Source organism: Hemibagrus wyckioides, linkage group LG23 (assembly GCF_019097595.1).
Source record: "Hemibagrus wyckioides isolate EC202008001 linkage group LG23, SWU_Hwy_1.0, whole genome shotgun sequence".
NCBI lineage: Eukaryota > Metazoa > Chordata > Actinopteri > Siluriformes > Bagridae > Hemibagrus > Hemibagrus wyckioides.
Window position 1 is genome coordinate 8,470,967 of NC_080732.1, and position 27,438 is coordinate 8,498,404.

The following is a 27,438-nucleotide window of genomic DNA, read 5'->3' on the forward strand; positions in this document are numbered from 1 at the left end:
TGATCTGACACTAAGATGTTAGCAGCAGATCCTCTAAGTCCTTTAAGTTGTGAAGCCTATATGGATCAAACTTGTTTGTCCAGCACATCCCACAGATGCTGGATCAGGTTGAGATCTGAGGGATTTGGAGGTCAAGTTAACACCTTGGACTCTTTGTCATGTTCCTCGATCTATATCTTAACAATATGTACAGTGTGGGAGGGAGCATTATCCTGCTGAAAGAGACCACTGCCATTAGAGTGTTTGTTCAGTCTCTGGTTATTTCAAGACTGGACTACTGCAACTCTTTACTGGTAGGTCTTCCTCTGAATGCAATTCGTCCACTGTAAATGATCCAAAATGCAGCTGCATGGCTTGTTTCCAACCTGCCTAAGTTCTCCCACACCACACCACCCCACTGCTGCGTCCCCTCCACTGGCTTCTGGTAGATGTACGCATCAGATTCAAAACACTGATGCTTGCCTACAAAGCCAAGAATGGACCAGCACCATCTTACCTCAAAGACCTTATTACTCCTCGCACTGCACCTTGCTCTCTCTGATCCACTAGCACTGCCCGACTGGTCCCACCATCTCTCGGGGCAAAAGGTAGGTATTCATCTAGACTTCTCTGTTCTGGCACCGAGGTGGTGGAATGAACTTCCCCTAGATGTCCGTACAACAGAGTCTCTGTCTTCAAATGACGTCTTAAGACCTACCTTTTCCTGAAGCACTTAAACTAGCTCTTATCTTTCCCTGTTTATGTATTGTTAATTTTAGGCTAATGGTATCCTAAGTCTGTAACCTATTGAACCAGTGTTAATGTATTCAAAGATAGAGACTTAAAGCACTTTTGTTTGTCGCTCTGGATAAGAGCATCTGCCAAATGCCAGAAATGTAGAGAATACCATTACCATGAAAGGGTATATTTGGTCTACAACAATATTTAGTTGGTGATACATGTCAAAGTAAAATCCACATGAATGGCATCTCTTCCGAAGGCTGTCCACATTATGTAAATAAAACACGATTCTTCAGACCACCAGGCCACCATTCTGATAGAAAGCAATCTTCCATTGCTCCATAGTCCAGTTCTGATGCTCACATGGCTATGATTGGCATTCTGGTGGTGAATAAGGGCATTTTGACTGGTCTGTGGCTACACAGCCCCATATACAGAAAGCTGTGACGCACTGGGTGTTCTGATAGCAATCCATCATAGCATAGCTTTTTCAGCAACATGACAGCAACTTCTGTGGCACATATAGACATAAAAAATTTAACAAACAGACAATTACTGCTGAACATTGAAGTGACATCTTATATTTAAAAGCAGAGCTAGCTAATTCAGCTAGCTAATGACTTAGGCTTGACATGTTTATAAGCCTAGATGCTCAGGTTGGTTGCTGAGTTGTGAAATGCCAGTATCTCTATGGGTTTTAGCTTGCATAATTTGCAGATGATTATCATTCCATTTCCTTTGAAGCATTAAAACGAAAGATAACTGGTAAGCTGGGTACTGGATGCTCATCTGTCTTCACTGTCTTAGACATTGCTGCTGCTGAGTAAGCATTTGGTGCCTGAAGTGTAGACGTTCAATAGGAATCAGTTGCTTCGGAATAATTTTCAATTCAATTCGATTTTGTTTGTATAGTACTTTTAACAAAGGAATTGTCTCATAGCAGCTTTACAGGAACATAAAAAATTCAGAATACAAAATAGGAATGTTTGTCTCTCTCTTTTTGTTTGTTTATTGATTAGCACTCCAATGGAAGCTAGGTGTCAAACTAACTTTGTAACTTGAGTCAAACTGCTACTATAATTATAATTCATTAGCATAAAAGTAAAAGCAGTGATCAAGAAAATGACTTGTGCTACAGTAAATAGGTAAATAAAAAAAATACTTGAGTAATTAAAGCAATGTATTTTTAAACAATAGTTATCTATCTATCTATCTATCTATCTATCTATCTATCTATCTATCTATCTATCTATCTATCTATCTATCTATCTATCTATCTATCTATCTATCTATCTATCTATCTATCTATCTATCTATCTATCTATCTATAAGGCAGCTGATTGCCTTCATGGGAGTTCTACATGGGAACCACCTGGCTGCCTCTAAAATCCTAATACAAGTGGCAATTAAATTTAACCATTTGTTTAATCTATTCTACAAAACCACCAGTTGCCACTGCTTTGTAATGGTGATCAAAAATAAACATTTCTTTTTTTAAAAACTTAAAAATGTAAAATATGATGAATTATATATACTCAAAAAAGTACCATTATTGTGAACAATTTACTCAATCACAGTAATGAGAATACATTACTACATAATGAGGTTGTTACTTTCTTCCACTCCAAGTATCTTGTACTTGCTTTTAATGAATTGGAAAACACCTGTGTGCGTGTGTGTGTTTGTTTTGTTTTATTCAGACCCATTTGGGTTAAGTTGAAAATCAGTGGTTCAGTAGTTTTAAGTTTTTAACTTCCTGTTAGTTAAGTTTTACAATGGCAGAAAAAGTTGTAGTCTGCAGCCTTTGCACATAGTTCATAAAGAGATGCTTTTCCAAGCCTGGTGTTTGGTCTGCACAGAGCCATGACCTCAACCCCACTGAACGCCTTCGGGATGAATTGTAACGCTGACTGCATGCATCTACACATCCAAAAAACAGTTCCTGACCTCACTAATACTCTGGTGGCTGAATGAGAGCAAATCCATACATACAATATTCCAAACTGTAATCTAGGTCTAAATCATATTTTACAGTGATTTTGTACAGAGAAGAAATGACACAAATTTATGCAGTCTGGAGTTGTTTGTGTGAAAACAATCCTGTTGTCAAGACAGGGTGACAAGGGTGTGGACTGCCTTCTTTTGTGTGTTTTAGCACTGCATTAGCTCATATTGTTGCTTGGACCAGATTCCGGACTGGTAGAGTATAAACATAATTGCAGTTAATTATTTATTAATTGTTATAATTGCAGTTACACTCTATATAGAGAGTGGAAAAGGTGGTGGACGAATATGTTTTTTTTTTTGTGGATAAAGCACTATAAATATATTGAAAATGTGCTACTCAAACTGCAACTAAAGTGTTTGTCTGTAAGTGAGGTTTAGGTTCAGTTCTCAAGAAGCCACTCAAAGAGTGCACCTAGGGAGAGACAAAATGAAAAGGAACCAGTTATACAACTTTTTTCTTTATTTCCCACAATACCTCTGTACCATAGTTTGTGTGTGGATGTGTGTGTGTGTATAATGAGCCTCCAGGCTGTTGTAGTGCTCACCCGAGGCTTCTCTACAGTCATTGCCATCTGCGTGCCTGTGTCGTTTTCCTCTCATCATCCTGACATCTCTACCATCATCTACCCTCTCGCTTTCATCTTCCATGGCTTTTTTTTTCCTACTTCTTTTCCAACACAGGAAGACTTAGATAGCTCCCAGTGCTCCCAAGTCTTTAGTTATCAAGTAAACACATCTGCGGCTTAATGAACAGTGAGAGCTGTGGAGGAGTTTCCATGATCACTCTGATCCAGCACGAAGCATCCAAAACAAGCAGCAATTAAACGTCTAGAGGCGTCAAATGGATAGATAATTGAAAAATAAATAATGATTACAATTAGAATGATGAATAATATAACATCCATATTAATTCTGTTGTTTTTCCTGTCCTGAAAAGCTCCCAATCACTCTGAGGATGTAGTTTCATTTAATGCCGAAGTCGAAGGATATTACGTGTTTATGTTCAATTATTTAGAATTGCACTTACAGCAGGTCAGCCACAAAAATACTGTCTGTAAAAAGACAACATAAAATACAAGATTGTTATCATTGATAGGAAAATCGTCACATACTGTACAATGATCATCAAATCAAAAACTGATGGAGGCTTTTTTTTTATTTAAAAAAAAGAAAAAAAGAAAATGTCTTTATTGGTAACTTTAAGATCAATTTAGCATAACAGAAGTACTAATACAGTACAACAATATAGAATATGAATGGAAAACAAAGGGGAGACGTGTTTAAAATGCCTCATATTAAAATGTTCTCTCGCACAAATATAGAACTGTACACACATACGCACACGCTACATATTTCCACACTCTCTTATTAGGGTAAGTACGCTTTCATGGAGGATTGACAGAGTCGATTATGAAGAGCCATCTCTGGCTTTGTCACATTTTGTCCTGGCACAGGAATCGAATCACCTCAGTAATTGCTTTAGTGTTATTCGGTATGAATGCATGGAATGTGAGAGGGACTTTAGTGTGGAGTCTTTATGATAAAGCTAAAGTGCAGGGACTGAGAGATTGGCTCATTCATGTTGAATGCATTTTCGTTTAACAGGAAGAAAAAAAAACAAAGCTCGCACGCACACAATTATATGTCAGTTACATACACACACACTCACACTCACACGCACACACTTTAAAGCAAAACTTCATGCTTTTCCCATTTAAAAAAAAGGATTGTGACTGTTATCGTGTGTCCTACTTTCTGGTACTATTCTTACAAGCAGTTGAGATTGGAGATGGAGCCATGACATTACCTTATTTCTTTATGACGTGAACATGTCTTGCCAAAAACATCTCCATTTAACCGAGTAAAATGTCGTACCCAGAGAGGCTGAGCACTCACACAGTCAGCACATACAATGATAGAAACATATGCTGGAAAACCAAGGCCATGTCTGTATTATATATTAACATATATCTCTCTTAAAGCAAACTCAGTCACAGCGTCTGTTAATAATAATCTCATGTTGGAAAGTTCCAGTCTCTGCACTTCACATCAGTTTACCGAAAGAAAGAAAAAAAAAAAAAAAAAGAGAAAAGAAACTTAAGATTTACACACAGAATATAAAACATTCTGAATATCCCCGGTATTTTGGATGACTTTCCTAAGACAAGTGATTTTAATCACAATTTTTTTTTTCCCATTCTTATACAAAACTAAGCTTTGTAGAATTTTGTTGCAGCTCAGTGAAACAACACCTTACTGGTTGAATTGTTTTAAGCATTTACAATTTTGTCACTAAGGTCTGGGTTTTATAAAGAGGGTGGGATATGTGCTCACCCATCCAGAAAGGTGCACTCTCAGTAACTACCATCTCTTGTAGGTCTGGCCCAAACTACACCTTATTAGTGGGGGAAAGACAGAGAGCTTGCAATGATTCCTCTCTGTCTCTGAGCTGAGGAAGAGATGACCCTCTGGCCATGATCTTTACCATTTCTCTGTCTCTGCATGTTTCTGTCTTTTCAAAGATTTCTGGGAGAAATGAGAGAAAGGGTCTATAATGATCCCAATCTTTCTACATGAGCTAAAATAGAAATGATTCCTTCACTCACCATTTCTCATTTCTCTCATTATACACCTCTCTCTTTAAAGATTCCTGGGGAAAAGAGAGAGATAGAGAGAATACCCATAATGATCCCTTCTCTCGGAAAAAGGCCGCTTCCACCACCCTCCACCTTTGCCTGTTTTCCTTTGCATCTTATTCTTTAAAGATTCCTGGGGAACCTAGTCCTTGATAACCACTTTATTTCTCCATTGGTTGAAGAAAAGATGGATTCTCCACCCATTATCTGTCTTTGTGTCTCTCTTTCTTTATAAAGAGAGATCTCCTGGGCTACCATCCACTAACAATCTGGTTCATGTAGTCCTCAGTGGGTAGCCGAGCCGTACCCTCTCCCCCTGCGCCCTCCTCCCGTGCCAGGCTGTGGAAAGAGCCTCTATTTCGGAGCATCATTCTTTGCTCACGCCTCTCCAGCATGTGTGTGTACTGGTAGCGCTGAAGGAACAGGTCCTTTGCGTAGTCATAGAGTTGCATGTCAAGCTCATTGAGCTCCTCAATGCGTTTCACGGTGTTCTCTTCCAGGTCGACACCGGCAGCACGAGTACTGTTGTACTGCACAAATGGCCGGATAAAGCGGAGACGGAAGGTGCGCTCAAACAGGTACTGGGTTTTGCGCTGAAACTCTGTGAGCCCGAAGAAGGCCATGTCACGCAGGTTCTTCTTAGCTGACTCGAGTAGGAGACGAGCACGCTGCTTCTCAGGCAGAGTGGATGCGTTGTAGCAACCTACCAGACTCAAATCAGCCAACATGCGCACCTGCCGGTTGTTGGCCAGGTTGTATGGGCACTCCATGAACTGCTGAAGAGTGCAGCCCGACCAGTCCGCGCCATCGTAACAGGTGGGAAGCTCCTCAGGTGTCGGTGTGCGGCCATCACACATGTGCAATGACGTCTTCCATGTGGCGCCTCGTTGCACATGCCGCCACTCACTTAGATATCTTGACACTGGGTCCCGAAGAAGCGTGATGTAGTAGAACTTCCTGAAATAAGGAATGAAGAGAGGTTTGTCAGTGACAAACAAAAGCATTTCTTATTACAAAAATAGAATAAATAGTAATCTAAAAGGGTTTTCAATCGTTTGGGATTTTTTTTAAATGTTGCAGTAGCAGTAGCACATCCCCCACTGATTAGAAAACAGAGCTATACAATAGCGAAAAAAAAAAATATATATATATATATTTTATATTATTATTTTATATTATTATTTTATATTTTTATATTATATTATATTATATATATATATATATATATATATATATATATATATATATATATATAAATATATATATAATATAAAAATATAAAATTATATATATATATATATATATATATATATATATATATATATATATATATATAAAAATTATATATATTTTTTATATATATATAAAAAAAGAAATAAAAAAATAGAACAGCATCAATATATTTTTATCATCACTATCTGCAAACACAAAAGGAAAAAAAAAAGGAAGTAAGGGAGACGGATGAAAGAAGTGAAACAACACCTTCTTCCGGAAGCTTAGTGCTCTAGGCTATGACTGCACATCATCTATCAAACTATAATCCCCAGTTACTAGGGCTCTTTGGTCAAATATGGCAAGCAGGGATCCTATGATGCTTTAAGCAATCATCTGAGAGCTTAGCCATTTTCTCTTGTTATCTCTCATATAAATCTACACTGATACCCTAGCTTGTAAAACTGCAATAAAAAGATCCAAAAGTCAATAAAATCCACTACTAAGACCAGCCAAGCATCAACTGGACACTGTAATGGAATAAAAATAGGTCCTTAGTGACTTGTCAGTATTTGTTGATGTTCCAGACAGCCATTTCAAATGCTTAATATGAGAAAACAAAGAAAATGTTTTGGCAAATTTGACATTTCAGAGAATATCACTGATTGGATTTTGCCTAGAAATGGACCTACAATGGATTAAGACCAAGTGCTGAACAAGAAAAATCTTCATTGGGCAAAGGAGCTGGATGCCAGGACGACAGGAAGTCAGAACAGAATTGATGAGAATGTTTGGTGCCAGAGTTGAACAAGAACAGCATCTTCATTGGACACAGGAACTTAATGTCAGGAAGACAGGAAGTCACAGGCATATTTCTGAGAAATATATCTAGTTAAGTAAAGCCAGGATCCTACTGCATCATGCAAACCAAAGGAACGGAAAGTGATGCAAGAGACAACAGCTATTTTATTTAGTGTGAATCGTTCAGGCTGGAGGTGGGGAGATGGTGTGGATCCTTGATAACCCACTGAAGAATCTCGGAACAGCAAACTGGAGATCATCACTGGTCAAGTCTATCCCATTAATACGATGTATATAGTGTGATAATTGATAGGAATGATATGAATGTCATTTTCCCGAAAAGGTTACTGAAAAGGTATAACCCAAATTACACACAAATTAGAAACTGAAAGTAACTTTTATTTTAAAATTAATAAGTTGAAGTAAATCAGAATGTCCTCAAGCCATTAACAGGGATGATAAATTATCACGTTCTGTATAGCCTAAGAACACAAATCAGCCACGGTGAGTGAAGAAATGTTTAAAAACATCAATGGTTTAACAAAAACGCAGACTAAATGTCAGATTTCTTATATTCACTGTTGAAAAAAGTTTGGAAAAAAGGTTACTGTGTTATAGTTACAAGGGCTAAATGGCATCGCAATCATGGGTTCACCCATAAATCGAAGCCATAAATGTGCAGTCATGGCCTCTACATGAGCCCCAGAGACCCTGGCAGCTTCATATTGTCCATCACTTTTCTTCCTGTCTGTCCTGTCTGCACTTTCAGAGATCCACATCTTGAAACATCATCACAGGAGAGAGGAAAAAAAAAAAAATTGCTGGAACATTCCTGAGACTAAGTGTAATCAGAGTTACCTGTAGTGCAGTGAAGCTGGAAGGTTGACTTTGACCTTGCTGACACAATCAAACACACACATACACCCACTCGTGCATAAAACACACTTGCCAGGGGGACATGACTATTCCCAAGGTACAGAATAAACAAATAGTTCATTTGTTCAAATAACAAACCGACATACCCACTGGGGCGTACGAAATTAAAAGGCAATCATACACTTAGCTTCAGCTCTTATAGAACACTGCTTTCCTTGTTTTAATACACATGCTGACTTTGGAAGACACTGATAGTTAGCTGGTTAGATGGATGAAGTGTTTCAAATCACGCAAACAAGTGAAATGTGCACTGTAGCCGTTTTCCAGGATGAGAGCTAGAAAGATGACGGCCATTATTTCACCATCTTGATGATGCGGATGGGAAACTTGTTGACTATACATTACCTCAATATGTTATGGAGACAGGAGTGATAAAAGGAGTGTGTATGTCTGAAGATGTGTACGTTTCAAACCTTTTCCAGCCCCCACCATGGCAGACAGAATAAGTTATTAGCTAATGTTTGCAATGTGATGTCTCTCCATCCCGGCCTTTTATCAACTAGACAAGAAAGGGAAATGCATCATCTACCGCACAGCAATCCTTCATTTAACAGAGAATCTCAGGCAGTGCACAAAAATAAGAAATGACATAAAGCTATGGTCCTTGTTATACAGCATCAGGATGTGGCAGGCAGCATCAGGATGTGATAGCTTAGTGGTTAAGGTGTTGGACTACTGATCAGAGTGCAGAACCCAGGTCCACCAAGTTGCCACTGCTGAGCCCCTGAGCAAGGCCCTTAACCCTCAATTGCTCAGTTGTATAAAATGAGATTAAAAAAAAAAAAAAAACCTAAACTAACTTTCAGCTAAACACCAACAGCCATGAAGTGACTTGAACTTTATTTTGAAAAGCACCCTAGTTTCTAGCCTCTGCACAAACCACTGATTAGGCTTATGCTGTAGAGCATCACCACATGGCTGCTATTTAATGGTGTAGAAGAATCGCAGGTAAGACTGGAACACACAGCAGGTAGTATCTCAAGCTGAGATTCTTGTACCTTCCACTGACAAAGTGTCAGTGCTAGTTAGTGAGTTTGTGCCTAGAATGTTCTACACTTTTCCACTGTGCCAGTAGTTCGGTTCCAGGGTTCCATGGGTTTGGGAAGCCAACATATCAATCATAACAACAGCAACCTGAGCAACTAAACTTCATGATGATCAGTGCAAGAATCTTTGAAGATATTTCAGGATCAATTATTAAAAGTTTAATTTTTGTACTGTTTATGATACAGGTGTCAGACACAAGGTCAGAGAGCCAAACAGCGCCCACTGCCTTGTTTTCTTTTGCAGCACACACAGCAAACTTTCAAAACATAATACTGAAACAGCATGGATGTTTTTAGAAGAGATAATTTTGATGGTTCTATAAATATTCACTAAGCCTAGCTGTTACATATAGATATACAATGCATATAGTGATACAGTGCATACAGGGGATGTGGTAGCTTAGTGTTTAAGGACTAATGATCAGAAGGTTGTGAGTTTGACCAACCAAGCTGCCACTGCTGGGCCCTTAGCCCTCAATTGCTCAGTTGTATAAGATGAGATAAAAACATATCTTGCTCTGTAGAAGGGCGTCTGCTAAATGCCAGAAATGTAAAATATAGCCAAATATTTTCTTTGCATCCTTTTGTATTTGCTTAGTAATAACTTAACATTTTTCACAAAGCAGCTTTTCACAAACAGAGCAAGCCACAGTTGACAGTGCTGAGAAAAACTCCCTGAGATGATATTAGGAAGAAACCTTAAGAGGAAGCCGACAGGAAGCCGTCCTCACCTGGGTAACACCGGAGAGTGTGAATATCAATCATTTCCCTTCTATAACTGTGTACTATATAGTTCAAAAAGTGCAATTATGTAACCAGGAAATTCATATTTAATTTAAGATGAAGACCATCTTGTTGAAGTTGAGAGCAACTGTTGCACTCCAAAGCCATTTTCATGAATGTTACCAATAAATGTTATCATCCACAGCAATCCCATGTATCTCCAGGCTGTTCATACAGGGCCTATTCTACAAGCTATTGGTGTTAATCTAAAGAATATATGCTACATAATGGCGTCTACTATAAATACTATTATACTACATATACTGTTTATTATAAAACGAATTCTCATGTTTGTATCAAACTTTATCACTTGGTAAAGCAATAATAGTTCATATTCCTTCACCTTTCATTGGCAACCTCATACATCTGGTTATCAAAATGGTAAAAATGTGCTAGCTTAGTGTTTAAGGTCTTGGTCTACTGATCAGAAGGTCGAGAAGGTCGAATCCCAGGTATGCCAAGCTACCACTGCTGGGCTCCTGAGCAAGGCCCTTAACCCTCAATTGCCAAAGTTGCTCTGGATAAGAGCGTCTGCCAAATGCCAGAAATGTAAAAACATGGCTGTTTGGTGGAAAAGATATAATAGTGATAGTGATTATAGTACAGTAACAGCACCTCGTCAGTGGAAAATTCCCAGCATGGCACATGTAGTACTCTGAGCATGCACATGGGGGCAGAGTGCACATATAAACTGCTTTGTACAGCAGTGTGATGATTAGTGGCATCTGATCCACAGAAGTAACAGCTGACTGTGTTCAGCATGATAATTGCATATTTGTTCACCATAACCTGGCAATTTACATAATCTGGCAGCGAAGGAGAGGAGATGTTTGGGGACAGAGAGTAGAGAATAAGAAACGGAAAATTCTAGGTGCATAAGAGGAAGTGAGAGGATGTAGCGCTCTAAATAACAACTTTGACAATAGGTGAAGTGGGGAAAAAAAAACTAAGAGGAGGAAGTGAGGAAACCAAGAGCAACAATCCAAAGCTGTCATGGACACGAGCCTCAGAAAAGTAACCTGACACAGAGAATGCCACCTCATTATATTACACATATACAGTACCACATCCACAGAGAATCACAACCCTCCTCATACAGTTTCATACATTTCCAGGCCTAATGATCACTTCTCAGTAGCCCTTTCCATTTAATCTGTTTCCTGCTCTAAAACCCATCCATCTCTTTATCATCTGGAAACATCTTTACCACGCTGAGGGACAGCGCCCGGAGCCTATTATGATTATAAAACTGGAGCGGTCGCAGTGAGAAGTCAGCTGAGCTGGCTTTTTAATAACGCCGCTCCCCGTTTCCACGGTGATTAAACTCATGCACACGTCCCAACAGATTAGCCGATCCTGTTCTATCCAATAAAAAGGTAATGGCTGGCCGGCCCACTCTCTAAAGCGTCGGTCAATACTAATAACACATGGCTGTTGAGCTAATTAACCAAGCAAACCTAGAACTTGGCCCTGAAGATAGCTGCATAGAGACAGACACTAGACACAGATAGTGACCGAGTACAGAGTGCTGTCTCGGTGCAAAAAAAACAAAACAACCAACACACAAAAAAGCGTGACCTCGGCTAGCGTTTCAGAAAATATGTTTCAGTCAAAATAAGATACAGCAAAATGTCTCAAGGCAATATGTGCCTACATTATCCCACTTGCTACGATGCATTGAGTGCATTGTGTGTGTGTGTGTGTGTGTGTGTGTGTGGTGGACAACAGGAAATCTTGGAAATTGTATAAGCCTAAATCAATCAATTAATGTTTGCTACCTATTACTCAGAATAGTACCTGGTAATAGTACAATTTGAACACACCAATATTTTTTAGTTACTTCACTACAACAAAATTAGAGGAGCATTTTCAGCACAGTTGCACACATTGTGTGATTAACAGGCATCTATTGGAATGTCTATTGACATTGATAGTGCAGTACATTTTTTTGGAGATAAAAAAAGTATTAAAAAAACAGTATGGGCAGTTTAACTGATGTAGATTGGAGTAATGGTTGGTGGGGCTTGAAGCAGAGTGTAAGATTGAGGGGCAGCAAGGCAAGATGGTGACCCTATGAAGCACCATCTGCTATCAGCTTTAAATACAAATTGAGTGGCTTCCAGATATCGACAGAACACACAGGCCTTTCTGAGAAAGGGAACTGCTTGGATTTTGACAAGTCACTCAATGTGACAGAGCTGAAGAGAAGTAGCTGTAGAAAATGCAGATTTTGCTCGTCAGCTTTGTCGTGTACATTCTCAAAAAAAAAAAGGAATAAAGATATGCACCTACGCACACTCACATATACAGATCATGCATCTTTATTTGTTTGCACATTTAGGCGTCCCAATTTCTGCATAATTTCTTTATGCTGAGTTTAAATTTGAGAAGTGGAGCACTGGTACATTATTCATGTAAGGAAAAAAAAGAAAGCGAGCCAGCTGCCACAGGGTTCCCCTCAGTCTTCTACTGCATCCTGGCCTCGCATTCTCGCTGCCAAACAGCCTTTGAACATCCCGAATCACATTTGCGAGCACACAAAGAATAAGGTGCCGCTTGCTCCTCTGCACAGCACCGAACACAAAGACACCATCTTTCAGCCCGGCTCGCTCCTGCACAGGGCTGCCGGATGTGTGTGATGCTGAGAAAACCTTCTTGAATGTCTTGAACTTGAAGTTGCACTCCTAGTCTCAAGTAGAGAGGAGGCTGAGAGTCTTTTTGTCTGAACAACCAAGAAAGGCCATGCGAGAAAAATGAATTTAAAATTAAAAATCCATTAGAATTACAATTTATTTTTATGGGGAAGTTCTGAATGCAGGTGCTGGTAGGGCTGTGACGAACGTTTAGTTTGATGTAGTAGTGTGACTATTTTAAAAATTTACGTAAACACCAAAAAAAATTCTGGTAAACATTAATTCCCGGCATTTAAAAAAAATATACAATTATAGAACTTGTAATTAGATTAATTAAATAAATGGTCAATAACTGCAACATAATATTGCTGACATATCTGAGAAAAATCTGTACGATGGGGTCCGAACTTTGGGGACCATTCGGAGAAATGTTTTTCAAGTAAATAAAGTTTAAGAATTTTAAAAATTCAAAAACAAAATAAATCTTTAAAATTGTAACTATTCACTATAGAAGGTGTTGCACAATTCCTGGGTCACCATTTAAAATTTAAAGCAAATGTGTAAAATTGATGATGTTAACTCCTTTGTACAAAAGGTCACGCAGATGACACGCTGATGGATTTGATCATGAACATGGATCATTATTCTGCAAGGGGATGCACCAAATACCAAGAATTTCTGAAATTCATGTAAATACTTCCTACACTTTACTTTTCTACTCAAATCGCTGCTGATAATATCATTTTAATGGCAAAATATATGGTGTTGAATTGAAACAGAAGCATTTTCACCACTGGGCTCAGACTTCTGGACCCTGTATTTTTTTTTTTTCTAAATCAGACACCAATCAAAACTTTTTACTAATTCTGCACAATCATTGTCCTACTTTATTTTAAATCTTAATTGCATTTCAATCCCTGATTTGTTCATTTTTGACCTGAAGTTTTTAGGTTTTTGGTAATGAGCAATTCTTGCTAACTGAAACACGAAGAAGACAAATTATTTTTGGTGTGTGGAATTAACACTAAATTGCAACTTACAGTGGACAACTTTCCATAATGCATTATTAATGCAGTTTATTAGTTAAGAATAAAATATGCAAATAAAATACCAAATAAAAGAAACACAATGTAAATGATTTAGCCTTCATTTCAGCCATTCATTTGAGATTATGTTCAGATTGATAAATATAACCAGAAACTTACATTACAGTTGGACCAATAAGTATCATGTTTGCGCTGTTTCACACAAATTCATAATTTTATCGATTTTGTCAGTTATGCTTAGCACAATGAGATAAGCCACCATGAGACGGCTTATGAATACGGACATTTGTTTAAACCTGTATGAATGAAAAGCCTGCTAAATCAACATGCATCTCATCTGACTAGTTGTTGACAGCATGTACTGTGACCCAGGCAATGGCCCTAGTATTATAATTATCATAATTCCTGGCATTTAAATCATTACTAAACATGTAAATGGATGTCAGATCTGCTCTTGGTATTGTGGGTCAAAAGAGTGATGCTCATAAATTTGCAGGCAGGAAGCTCTGCTTACATTGGTCAAGCAAATATAATAGGGAAATAAAATTCTGCACACTTTTTGTGATGATCTACATACAAGAACGTCACTTAATAGGATGCACCACTGAGATGAACCAGTGAGATTTAGCCCTTGTGACATTCATTACATTAGAAAACGACAAAAACAACAACAAAAAAAGATTCATTTGAGGTTTCTTCCTCAATCTCTTCACATTCAGAAACGGGTTTATGTGCTGTGCAGTACTTTTCCTCTAATGAAGGTAAAAGTTAATGACACTGTGAATGGCTGCCAAGTGTTCAAATTATCCTCAAAAGTAAATCATGCCACTGAGGTCAGAGGTAATTAACACTTGAATGACACGATAGTCGATCCTTGTGCTCTCTGGCTCTGCTGGCTGGATTCCTTTACAGCACTAGACATGCTCTTCACAGAGGAGTGTAGCCGATTTCCAAGGAGCAGCATGGAAAGCGAATAAAAAGCGAAGGAGGGGAGTTCGGTTGCGCCAACTACACCAACAAAGGTGCCAGGAATGTTTCATCTATTAGGAAAGATTAAAGCTGTGCCTCTTCCTGACACCAGAAGGACCTGACTAAGAGAGATGGATACTCTTTTTTTTTTTCTTAGAAGGTAAAGCAGAGACGGACCAAAGAAAATGATGATGTGTGTTCAGAACGGGAGACGGCCACAGAAAGATAAAGAAGAGAGAGAGAGAACAAGAGAGAAAGGCATGAAATGGGATGAGGTGCTTGTTGAAGGAAACCCATAGGGAGATAAAGGAAGGCTCGATCCTTTCTGCTGTTTGACTTTGGCTCTGCGATTCGTTCCAATAAATCACAGCTCCTTAGAAGTGTTTTCAGGATAAGGGGCTTCCAACTCGCTGGACCAGATGGAGCACACACTGCACAGGTGAGAGCACAGGGCCACACAGAGAGAGACCAAAAGAGGACAGCTCATTATCCCAGGATTGCCCTTTTCCTCTTTGTCCTTTCCTGTTTCTCACCATGTTTTTGCCATCCTTCCTTGTCTCAAGAATGTTCTGCCAAATATAAACCCCTCATCATACACCTCATAAATAAAAAGCAAATAACCCTAAAAAAAAAAAAAAAACACTAACAAGTTTTTAATTTGGGTAAGCATTTTAAATGATTGCCAAAAGTGATTTGATTTCTGTAATAAAAATATGAACTGCTATAAAATAAAAATAAGGGTGCCACTGATGCCTCATAGTTTCAGCATCCCCAGTTTGATCCTGAGCTCAGGAAATTGTCTATGCAGAGTTTCAAATGATAATAATTAAAAATATTAAGATATAAGATTAACAGTGAGTAACACACCAACTTCACCATAGTCTAAACAGAGTTACAGGGGCCGCTATGTTCACGGTCACAGAAACCCATCAACTGTAAACAAACAGAGAGGCAGAGGTTTTGGAAAGTGGCATGTGTAGAAAAATGAAAGATCTTAGTTCATTTTCACCCAGAACAGAGAAAAAGGTTAAATCTGATTTGCTAGAAGGTGTTGATTCATTATCGTAAAGGCAAAGCACAGTTTTATTATACCAGAGATCTTTTATTGTATCAGAGAGTTTCGTCCCTGCCACTTTCACCTCTGGCTTACTCAAAAAGCACAATTTTAAAATGAAGAATTTACATCATAAATTGATTTATTTTTGTAAAGCTGCTTTTGGAAAATGTCCATTGTTAGAAGCACTATATAACTGAAATTAAATATATATTAATGGGCTCACTGAAATGTGTTACTGTTTCTATAGTAACCACTTATGCAGGGATTTAAACAGCATGCAATCTACAATTAAAAAAAAAATCATCAAGACTCAACAAAGATGTAGATTTGGTGATTTTTTTGTGTAAGGAGGCATTTTTACATGGAGTCTCCAGTGCCAGCATTTTATATCAAGCAGAGGTGTAAAGGTGTAACTTTGGGTTTTTCACCATGGGGAAATCTTCAGAATGGAGGACTTGGTATTTTATGGTCTTAACTTTAAGAGAGAGATAAATCAAGATGCTGGTAAGGAATAGCTGTTTATAGAGGCTAGAATATATGTGATAACAGGAACTAAATTGTTTGTGGATGCTCAATGACACACAAATGGATAAAAGGTACGACAAGACATTCATGAATAAATATTAAAAACATAACTGCTGTTAAGATTAAAATACTTGTGATTTATTAGAAAATAATCAACTTTGATGTAGTAACCACATCACACCACCCTGTTTTTTTTTATTACTTTCCAATACCAGCATGCTCTGTCATGTTTTATTCCTTACATATCACATAGCAAATAAATTAATGCATAAGATATTAATTAAGGCAGAAGGGTACCATCCTTAATCCACCCAGGTGTTCTGCATCGGTGTCACTGATAATAATTGAGCAGGAGACCTCCAGGCAGAGTGTCATTTTTGTGGTGGCAGGTGTACCACTACAGAGGAAGTGCTAAACTAGAAGCTCTACTGGAATTCTGCACACTCCCTGGAGCTGTGCAAAGTGGAGACATCGCATCTAATCAAAGCAAGTGAATGAATTCATACACACATGCTGCTTTCTGCTTTCTGCGCTGGATATTCTGGGTGTGAAAAGGACCATTGCATTGTGGGATTCAGGGCTGTGAGCATCACCGCTTTCCTGAAGTCTGCTTATCCACTTACTTTTTCTTCTTTATATAATAGTTTGTTCCCAAATCTACTCCAAGTGTCTCGGCATGAGCCGTAGCATGAAAAGCAGAGGATTGCTTTACAAAGCGTTTTCTGGAGCTTTTACTTAATATGATTGATGCTTAATGTCTGTTGTTCACAGGCAGGAATGAACAGGTCAGCTGGAGAGCTAAAGTTCCTCACTGGCTATTTAAGGAGGAAATTTAGCTCTAATTGAGGACCAAGCAAAGAATTTTAGGTGACTGATCTGGAAAAAAATGTCCAAAAAAATGAATAAATCCCTCCCATAGCTTGATTCAGGTATTCTAAAACTCAGATTCTCAGTTGTAGCTTATTATATTAAATGCTACAGGGCTAAAGATGTTGAGAAAAAGGACACTTTTCAAAGAAAATTAATTCGACAGAAAAAAACAAGGGCTTACACTGTGCACTTGCACTATGCACTTTGTACACAACTATCTAGTGTATGAATTTGAGAAGGGTAGTATCATCTCAAATAGAACATCTCTTTTAGTGGAAGAGATCCTTTAATCGGAAGCAGGATTAGTTTTGCAGTTGAGTGCAGATGACATAATAAATATAAAATAAATAAAATCACACGGTGTGCACTAATTTGTAAGGTGTCTTGTTCACTAGAGCTTCATCAGCCAACTTTCTCTTATCCAATGTCATCACCTGGTAGCCCCGCCGCTTTTCCACTACATAAGCATAGTTACAATCGTTGTGTGCTCAAAGTTTCCACAGTTTTATTTATTTACTTTTTTGGGTTGAAACAGACAACCAAAATTATTTATACTATAAAATAGTGTAAAGAGCATAAGTATGTGATTTGTGATGCATCCAAGATGTTAAAAAATTTATCGGTAAAAAACTATGCTGCTATTTTCCGAGAGTCAAATTCCAAATACTGTCGACATCCCACTTGGTTCTAGCCAAAAGTAGTAACACAAAGATGCTTTAGATATAATTGCTCTTTTAAATATACAATTACTCTGTTGTTTGCACTTTATATGCTGTAAACACTTACACATACTTCTCTATGCACATACTGACATAGCCTTATTTATTGATGTACATACTTACATATTTACCTGCACTTGTTCATTTGCGCAATTTCTACTATTTGCACTTCTGGTAGATGCTAAACGGCATTTTGTTGCTATGTACCTGTACTTTGCAATGACAATAAAGTTGTACCTAGCTACCAATCTAGAGCGAAACAAAACATAAGGTGTCTTATGTATAGCGATTTATAGCGAACTAATCCTCCAGATGTTGCCACCAAGCTGGGTTAGTTGCTTGCTGTACATTCACAAATATTAGTTAAACAGCCCTGGATTATAGATTAGAGAATGTTTTACTTTCACCGTTTTACTTTCAGCGTATTTTGTTTTGTCTGGGTCTGTGTTCTGGGTGGTTGGTGACGGGAGGTAATGTTTTCTCAGTGGTAATATAAACCACTGAAAAAACATTGTTTCTTCGGTTCCAGCTCTAACAGTATGATAAGATTTTGTAAATACATCAAACTTCAGGATAATCCCTAATGCTGTAAAGTTTTTAAAATAGAGCAAAAGAAGAGAAGATCATTCAAGCACAAGGATCAAGCAGATCAGACCACAGGAGGAGGCTGGAGCCTGATTTAATAAAGACAGCACATGTTGTGTCCTCACAGAGACAGGCATGACTCCTTCATGCTTATTAATGAGCAACTGCTCCCAGGTGAGTGGTGTGCAGTGAGAAGCCTGGAGAAATGCTCAGGCAGGAATAATAACACCCTTTATAAATCCACAAGATAATAAGATCCTCTCTCCTGAGACGAGAATTTGTGACCTTCGACCTCGGCAGATTTCTTCATCATGGATGAGCCACAGGGACACGGAGCAGAGACCTAGACATTTCCTTCTCTCTTCCAATTACTTTCTGAAGGAAAGGGCATGCACGGTGGACAGTCAGTCAAGGTTTATTATTTCATTTTAATTTCTTTTACATCACAATCCAGAAGAATGGATACATGGATACGTTGTTACAGTCAGCATAGAATTTTTTCTATGCAGAATATATTATATATTAAAAAGTCACACAGAATAAGGTCAGGTCCCTTTGCACAGCCCTAAGTAACCCTGAGAAAGAAGAACGTACAAAACAATTATAGTATCTCAGAAGGCGCCTCCACTTACGGAGGAACGAAGAAAAAACATTAATCATATAGTGTAGTTTCCACTGTGATGGTCAAGTGAGGTCAGTAGAAAGAAATTGTGCTGTGAAGTCTCAGTGTGAATTTGAGATTTTTTTTTTTTTGAGGAAAGAAAATAAAAGGAAAGAAGAACCTTCAGCGAAAGTGAAGGTCGGCCAGGGCATTCCCAATAAACTATAGTCACATGAATGCCAGTTAGAAAGACAGTGGCCTTGAAAAATTCATCAAATATTCATATTGTTTGATTCACTCCAGTCCAACAACTGGGAAAAGAGTGCAAAAAAAAAAAAAAAGTTCAATTATTGCCATTAATGACATTAGGATTAAGAATTAGACAGAGGACAAGAATTAGCAAAGTTTAAACAATGGAATGCTGTTTAAAAAATTATAAATTATAAATTATATATATACATACATATATATATATATATATATATATATATGTATAAAGAGAATATTCATTTTCTAAAGCTTTTATCCTACACAGTGTCACAGGAAACCTGGAGTCTATCCCAGGGAACTCTAGCACAAGACTGTGGACAGGGTGGCAACCCACTGCAGGGCACAATCACACACATACACACACACCAACCAGAAAAATCAACCTATATGAGCATGTCTTTGGCCCAGGAGAGGAAACCGGAGAGAACATAAAGAGGTATGAGGCAAATGTGCTAGTCACTAAGCTACCAAAATAAATAATAACCAGTTATCCATTATTCAGTAAAGTACTACTCTATAGTCAAGGTTCTGCTTGTCTGGGAGACACTGCTACCTAAAACTGTGATAGAGTGATTGTGTGTGTGTGTGTGTGTGTGTGTGTGTGTGTGTGTGCGCGCTTAGTAGTGGTAGTAGCAGCATCATAAACACCCCTCTGACTGCCTAAGGGCTACAACCCCATTCCCTCATGCTCTTGCTTTCATTTCTGACTGTACCTGAGCTGCATTCAGTTAAATCTTTATATTGCTCTTCAAACGAGATGAGAAAGAATAGACTGAAAAACAGCAGGGTATAAGAACTCAGATATACGAATATTTACCAAGCTAAAACTAGCAGTGTTGACTGTCAGACACATTCTGGATAAACTCACATAATAAAAATGAGTTTAAAAATATCACGATATCTCCTAACAGATATTCTAACAGACTTGTATGTGTCTGTGGTGCTGTGTGCAGTTTAATGCTGATTGCCTGAAGAGGATGGTATGGACGCTCGTTTTCAGAGCAAGCATTTCCTGACTTTTCTTTTCCTTTTCTGTTCCTGAATGTAATATGTTTCAAACTGTACTGACATGTCTTGCTTTTTTGTTTTATCATTATTATTATTATTTTTTTTTCCACATCCAGTTAAACTGAAACATCCCATTTTAGTGATACTATAACAACACATGATTGCTACTTCTTAAAACAAGGGTTTCCATTTTGAGAACCTTTTTAACTATTTAAATAAATAAATAAAAATTTTGTTTTTGACCCTCTCAGCACAGCAGCACAGATTTTTTTTTTTATAATAACAGATACTCTAATTAAACATTTGCTAATATTATTCATTATTAATATTGTAATAATTGTTAATATTACTAATATGTTTCTTATTTTTTTATTTTACTAATATTTTTCTTATAGTTATATTTATTATATTGATCTATTTTGCAATATTTCAATATTAAATATTTATTAATATTATAAATATGATAATAATAATAAAATAATATTATAATTTTTGATTACGTTAAATCTTGTTTTAATTCTTGAGCCTTCCAACAAAAGAAAAAAAAACAAACAAAAAACACTTGGCATTATTTAATGGCTAATTGTTTTTTGAGTCATTGAGGCTTGGATTAAATCCATTCAGTTCAACCGTGCTGAACAATCCAGCTTCATCTGAGCATCTACCAGCTGCCAGAAAACCGTTTCAGTTTCACAGCTGCTGCGTTATTTTCCAACTTCTTTATTACATGATCTATAAATGTTTGAGGTTTGTTTGCAGTGTTGTGTTGAGCTGTGTGGCTTTCTTTAAAATAACTTCTATAAATGATAAATAAATATTATATATATATATATATATATATATATATATATATATATATATATATATATATATATATATATAGAGAGAGAGAGAGAGAGAGAGAGAGAGAGAGAGAGAGAGAGAGAGAGAGAGTGATGAGCTCAGGCTGGTACCAATCTAATACCAATAATAACTCCAATTTAATTAGATAATGGTGGATTGAGACTGGAAAAAAATAAATAAGAGAGAGATAAAAAGAAATGTCTCTGTCAGTCCCGTAAACCTATAATGCACACATTTTTTTAAATCAAAAGAATTGACTTTAAAACCAGCATTGCTGCAAATGCAGTGCTAAACCTAGCAAAAAGCATTCAGAAAATGCTGTAAAATAACTTAAAGCTCAGTTATTTTAAGATGAGAGAGCTACTGAAGGATCGAGTTTAAGCTCCACACTGATTATACATCAGCTGAAATGATAGCAATAGACGTGTGTGTGAAATGGATGCTGAGATAAAATTTTGCAATCAGCAACAAAAATGCAAAACAGCCTCTGCTAATGTTTTTTAAACATCATTTTTTATTATTTATTGTAGATCATGCACTAATGTTATTCCGAGTGCGGTTTGGCAGACGACAGATAAAACGATGAAGAGCTTGCTGCCTTTGCCTCAGCTTGGGAGAGGCTCTGATAACTGGCGAAGGAGGCATGGAGGGGAAAATATTTCTGCCCGACAGCAGAAAGCAATGGCTATAAACAAAAACTTCAGATCTGTCAGAGCATGTACGAAACTAATGTTATATTGATCCTGGAGAATAAGCTGTCGATAGAAAGAAACAGCAACAATATCAGTAATCATCTGCTGCCTGCGCTGCTAGACATGAAGTATGTTTTATTTGTAATTGCTCATTTAACTCTGATGTCTTTGTTAAACGTTTTATTAAATTGGATAGAAATACTAGGGAAATATACACCGATTAGCCAGAACATTAAAACCACCTGCCTAATATCACATAGGCCCAGCTTGTGCCACCAAAACAGCTCTGTCCCATTGAGGCATGGACTCCACAAGACCTCTGAAGGTGTACTGTGGTGTCTGGCACCCAGACGTTAGCAGCAGATCCTTTAAGTCCTGTAAGTTGAGTAAGTGGGGCCTCCATGAATCATAGTTTGTCCAGCACTTCCCACAGACAGTGAATCAGACTGAGATCTGGAAAATGTGGAGGCCAAATAATCACACTGAACTCTTTGTCATGTTCTTCAAATCATACGATTTTTACTGAGTGGCAGAAAGCATTATCTTGCCAGAAGAACCAATCATGTGGCAGTAGCACAATGCATACAATCATGCAGATACAAGTCAAGAGCTTCAGATAATGTTCACATCAAACATCAGAATGAAGAAAATGTGTAATCTCTGTGACTTGAACCGTGGCATGGATGATGGTGCCAGTTGGACTGGATTGAGTATTTCAGAAGTTGCTGAATGAAGTTACATAGAATGGTGTGAAAAACAAATGGAAAAAGGTCTGTGTTTGGAAACACCTTGTTGATAAGAAAGGTCAGAGAGAAATGGTCAGATTGGATCAAACTGCCAGGAAGCGTTTAGTAACTCATAGTCACTCTTTACAACTATGGTGAGCAACAGCATATTTTCCCAGCCCAGTTTGAGTGCATTTGTACCCATGACAGCCTCAGATTTGTGTTTTCGGCTAACAGGACTGAAACCTAAGGTGTTCTGCTGTTGTTCCTAGACACCTTTTTGATGTTTGATGGGTTGTGCAATCTGAAATGCCTTTCTGCTCAACATGCTTGTAAAGAGTGATTATTTGGTCTGAGCTGACCGGATGTCTATACCAACACAATCTGGCCATTCTTCTGATCTCTCTCATAAACAACGTGTTTGACCCTCTGCTCACAGGAAGCTTTTGATTTTTTTTTTTTTTTTTTTTTTTACCATTCACTATAAACTCTACAGACTGTTGTGTGTGAAAATCCCAGATCAGCAGTATCTGAAAAAACTCAAACCAGCCCATCTAGCAAAAACATCCAAGCCACGATCACAGAAATCACACCTTCTTTTTTAATTAATTCTGATCTTTGCTCTTGATCTGTATCTGCATGAGTTTATGCATTGTGCTGCTGCTAGATGATTGGCTGATTAGATCACTGCATTAATGAGCAGGTGTGCTATTAAAGTGGACGGTGGGTGTGTGTACTTGCCTATGCCTAATCACTCACAGCAAGGTTTCAATAAAAGCTGCACATTTTTCTATATCTGTAACAGCTACCTCAATTTAATTAACAATTTAAGCTGATTTTCACCTTTAAGCCTTCTATAATGGATTGCAATTTTCCACTGGTTATTATTTTGGCGCTATACTGCATGAGCCAGTTGATAGATTTTGCTCGGTATACCTTGTACATGGCAAATTTACACCAGCATATTAATGGTGCACGCTTGGAATGGGGAATTTTATGAGATCGACACTTTTGTGGTATGAACTCTGCATGGTTACAGAATTAATCCCTGTGTAAATAACAAGAGCAATTCAAGTCCTTGACTATTAAAAATGCTTAATTTGCTACGCTGCCATTTATTCAGCTTATTTGTGAGCCCAACACCATGCACAAGCAACAATCCTTCATCCCGGGTTCTGGAAGAGAAACACTGCCCTGAGCTCAGCACATCACAGGAGACGGCCCTGACTGAAAATGATTTTCAGTTCATGTTAGCTAGCTAAAGCTTTGAGATGAATATGAACTTTTTTTTGGTGAAATTTTGCTAGTGAATAAAGCATGTGTTTTAGAGCTGCTAAGGAATATGGGGCTTTATTTCAGTCTGCAGAAGTCATATACTGGCTTAATAGGTTGAGATTTGAAATTTTGGTGTGTGCAGCTGGATATTACTGCATTCAATAATCATTTCTATTATTACCTCTATTTGGATGTGCTGCATAATCCAAGCCTCAAAATAAACAAAAAAACGTGTTGTTCTGGAGGAAAGAAAAGCTTCTAGTCATTGATATGGTGAAGATTTCTGTAAGCACGGCTTTGTTTAATATTTATGGATGGAGTCTCAGGTATACATAGTTATTATATAGTTAGTCATAAAGCAGAAAAAAAAATTCTCGGTACAGAGGACTAGAAATTCAAGAGAAGAAAAAAAAAAAAAAAACAAGAGGCTGGTGAGGGAACCATTGTTCACAGCTATATAATGTCAGTAAAACAGGAACAGAAAGTGTCTTTTCTTAATAAATTTAAAATTGCAATAAATGAATCCAAATATTTAGTAAATAATTTACAATTTTTCAAACAGCTGTACAAACAAACACAATGAAATGAAAAAAGAACAGGATTGCAACCTTTACAGTGTGGATGATGAAGCATAGCTGTAAAATGTAATATAATCTTTTTACATCTTTGCTTGAAAGTGAAGGATATTTCGGTCACTTGGCTTCCTCTACAATTACTCTGGATACGCCACTGGCCAGAGAGCTATTCGTTTTAAAGGCAATTATCCGTGTGCATAAGCACGACATCACCACACTTTTACTTTTCTTCCTTCTTCTGCCTCATAAATGTGTTCACATTAAAACAAATTACACAGGGAGGAAATGGATTATAGTCCAGGTTAAACGTCCAACAGTGAAGGTTTCAAAAAAGTACAAAATATATCTCTATAGCTTACTATTTAGAATATTCAGAGTTTATACGCTTTTTCACGCTTTCTCTTTGTCTAACTCTTTCACCAGTCTTCATCTCTCACTTGTATGTGTTCTTCTCTACCTCCTTCTATTCTTCATCTCTCTCTTGAACGATTTCTTCTTTTTATACCTCCCTTGCTCTTTCCCTCTCTACCTCCTTCTTCTTTCTCTCTCTCTCTCTCTCTCTCTCCCCTGTTCATCTCTCTCTTGAACGATTTCTTCTTTTTATACCTCCCTCACTCTTTCCCTCTGTCTCACTCACTCTGTTCATCTCTTTCTCTTGAACTATTTCTTCTTTCTCTCTGTTTCTTGATTCTTCTGTTCTTCATCTCTCCCTTGAACATTATCTTACTTTTTATACCTCCCTTGCTCTTTCCTTCTCTCTCTTATTCACTCTTTTCATCTCTCTCTCTCTCCCTCCTTCTGTTCTTCATCTCTTTCTTGAACGATTTCTTCTTTTTATACCTCCCTCGCTCCCCCCCTCTCAGAAATCATGCTCTTTTATTTCTCTGTGTCTCCGAATTGTTGGTCCCCTTAGCTTCAGCATCTCTAACCCTTGCCTTGATCCAATTGGCTCGCTAATGAGGTTGCTATGGTGACATGCCGACAGGTGTACTCACAGTCAGTTGCACCCAGCACCCATGAAAGCCTTCCTCTCATTTTTAAAGCCCCTGAAGTGAAAAGCACATGCTGCTCTCCTCTTGCTCTTTCTGCACACAACATCCTAGTTTCTATTTTCCATGTGGCTGTACAAGTGTGTGTGTGTGTGTGTGTGTGTGTGTGTGTGTGTGTGTGTGTGCGCGCTGATACAGCATTGTTCATTTACCCGCCGGTGTTTCTTACACATCTGGGAGAATAAAGGAGACGTTCATTAGATGGCACATCAGAGGCAAAACATGACCATCTATTAGATTTGTACTTTAGATTTGTACCCACAAACTATGCTTAGAACTTCAGCTCCTGTACATACACAGCTCCGCCTCTGCAGCTTAATAAAGGCAGTCGGATGGATCCTTATTTATTAGACATAATCTTACAGAGCACCTTGCATTAAATTCATTAAATTTGTTGAGTTTTTTATGAAGCACTGGAGCACTTTGATTTAACACAGAAATGCACAGCAAATGTAGAAGCCCTAATAATAAGAAAGAATGAAAAAAATAAAAATAAATAAATAAAGCATATATATATATATATATATATATATATATATATATATATATATATATATATATATATATATATATATATATATATATATATATATATATATATATATCTCTCTGCATATCTGCTATAATGGACATAATCTGCTTGGTTTAAATGTGTTCATTACGTTTCTTTACCAGTAGCATTAGGCACTTTAAATTATTGAAATGTAATAAAAAAATGTTGTTCTAAGCACTATTCTACACTATTTTGCAGTATAAACACTGAGTAGTATGTTCACTCTGGATATTCCAACAAGACGAAGTACACTTCAAGTAGAGTCCTAACTAAGACCAGAAGAAATGAATACATCACTCCTATCTTAGCCACACTACAGTCAAATTTCGCATTGATTATAAAATACTATTACTGACCTATAAAGCACTAAATGGTCTCATGCCACAGTACCTGAGTGACCTTTTGGTTATTTATGATCCACCAAGCCTACTCTGATCAAAGGGTGCAGCTTATTTGGTAGTACCTTAAGTAGCACAAGCTACAAGAGGGGGCAGAGCTTTTTCTTTCAAAGCCCCACAGTTATGGAACAGCCTTCTAATTAGTGTTTGGGATTCAGACACAGTCTCAATGTTTAAGTCTAGGCTGAAGACACATTTGTTTAGTCAAGCTTTCAATGTATAGTTTTTCTTTGGCAAAAGAGCAGATCTGGAAGGTTCATGGGCATAGAGTGTTTGTGTACTGGGATGTTTGGATGCTGTCACCTTACCATCCTCACAAGTTGCTCAGGTTTGCTGAATGTGAAGTGGTTGGACGTTTTATGTCCTGGGAAGCCTTCATGTCTGTCACCTTCTGGCTCTCCCTTTTAGTTATGCTGTCATAGCTAGTCTTGCCAGAGTCCCTGCCTGCACATAATCTACATTGTCTTTAAACATCACATGATCACAAGCATACTTAATATCTTTCTCCCTCTCTTGGTCTTTCTCTGTCACGCTATACATGTTTTTTCACTTAATCAACATAAAAAAAAGTTCAGACACTTCATTCACTCAACAATCGCGGCATTACTTACATACTGGAAAAGGGGTGGGGCTGAGAAAGAAAATTCTATATAGCTGATGACACTGACTCTGGTGGACAAGAAATCTTAGAAATATCTTTTAAATTAGCTCAAAATTATTTTTCAATATTTTAAAAAATTCACCATTTTCTGCTAAAGCTAGCGGCGTCACATTACGTGCATCTGACGTCATTTGCCATCGACTGGGAAATGGCTCATGCTTGCCATTAAATGTAATCACAATTGAATAATTTAACAATAATTAATAATATAAAGGAAATAATATCAATTTATTATATATTTCT

General features: G+C 37.6%; 1 protein-coding gene across 2 annotated transcripts in view; it reads right to left on the reverse strand.

Annotated features, from left to right (window-relative positions):
• Positions 1-3,037: 3,037 nt before the first annotated feature.
• hs6st1b (heparan sulfate 6-O-sulfotransferase 1b) overlaps positions 3,038-27,438 on the reverse strand; it is a 74,129-nt gene continuing 49,728 nt past the window's right edge. Inside the window, exons 2-3 of one of the 2 annotated variants that reach the window (XR_009203308.1) lie at positions 3,273-6,320; positions 3,121-3,139 (exon numbers count right to left, since the gene is read on the reverse strand). Coding sequence is in view for 1 of the 2 variants with exons in the window: in XM_058376527.1 (XP_058232510.1) it covers positions 5,615-6,320 (706 nt within the window). In the remaining variant the exon portion in view is untranslated. Of the gene's footprint in view, positions 6,321-27,438 lie in introns of both variants that reach the window. The other variant, XM_058376527.1, reaches the window with a different exon arrangement.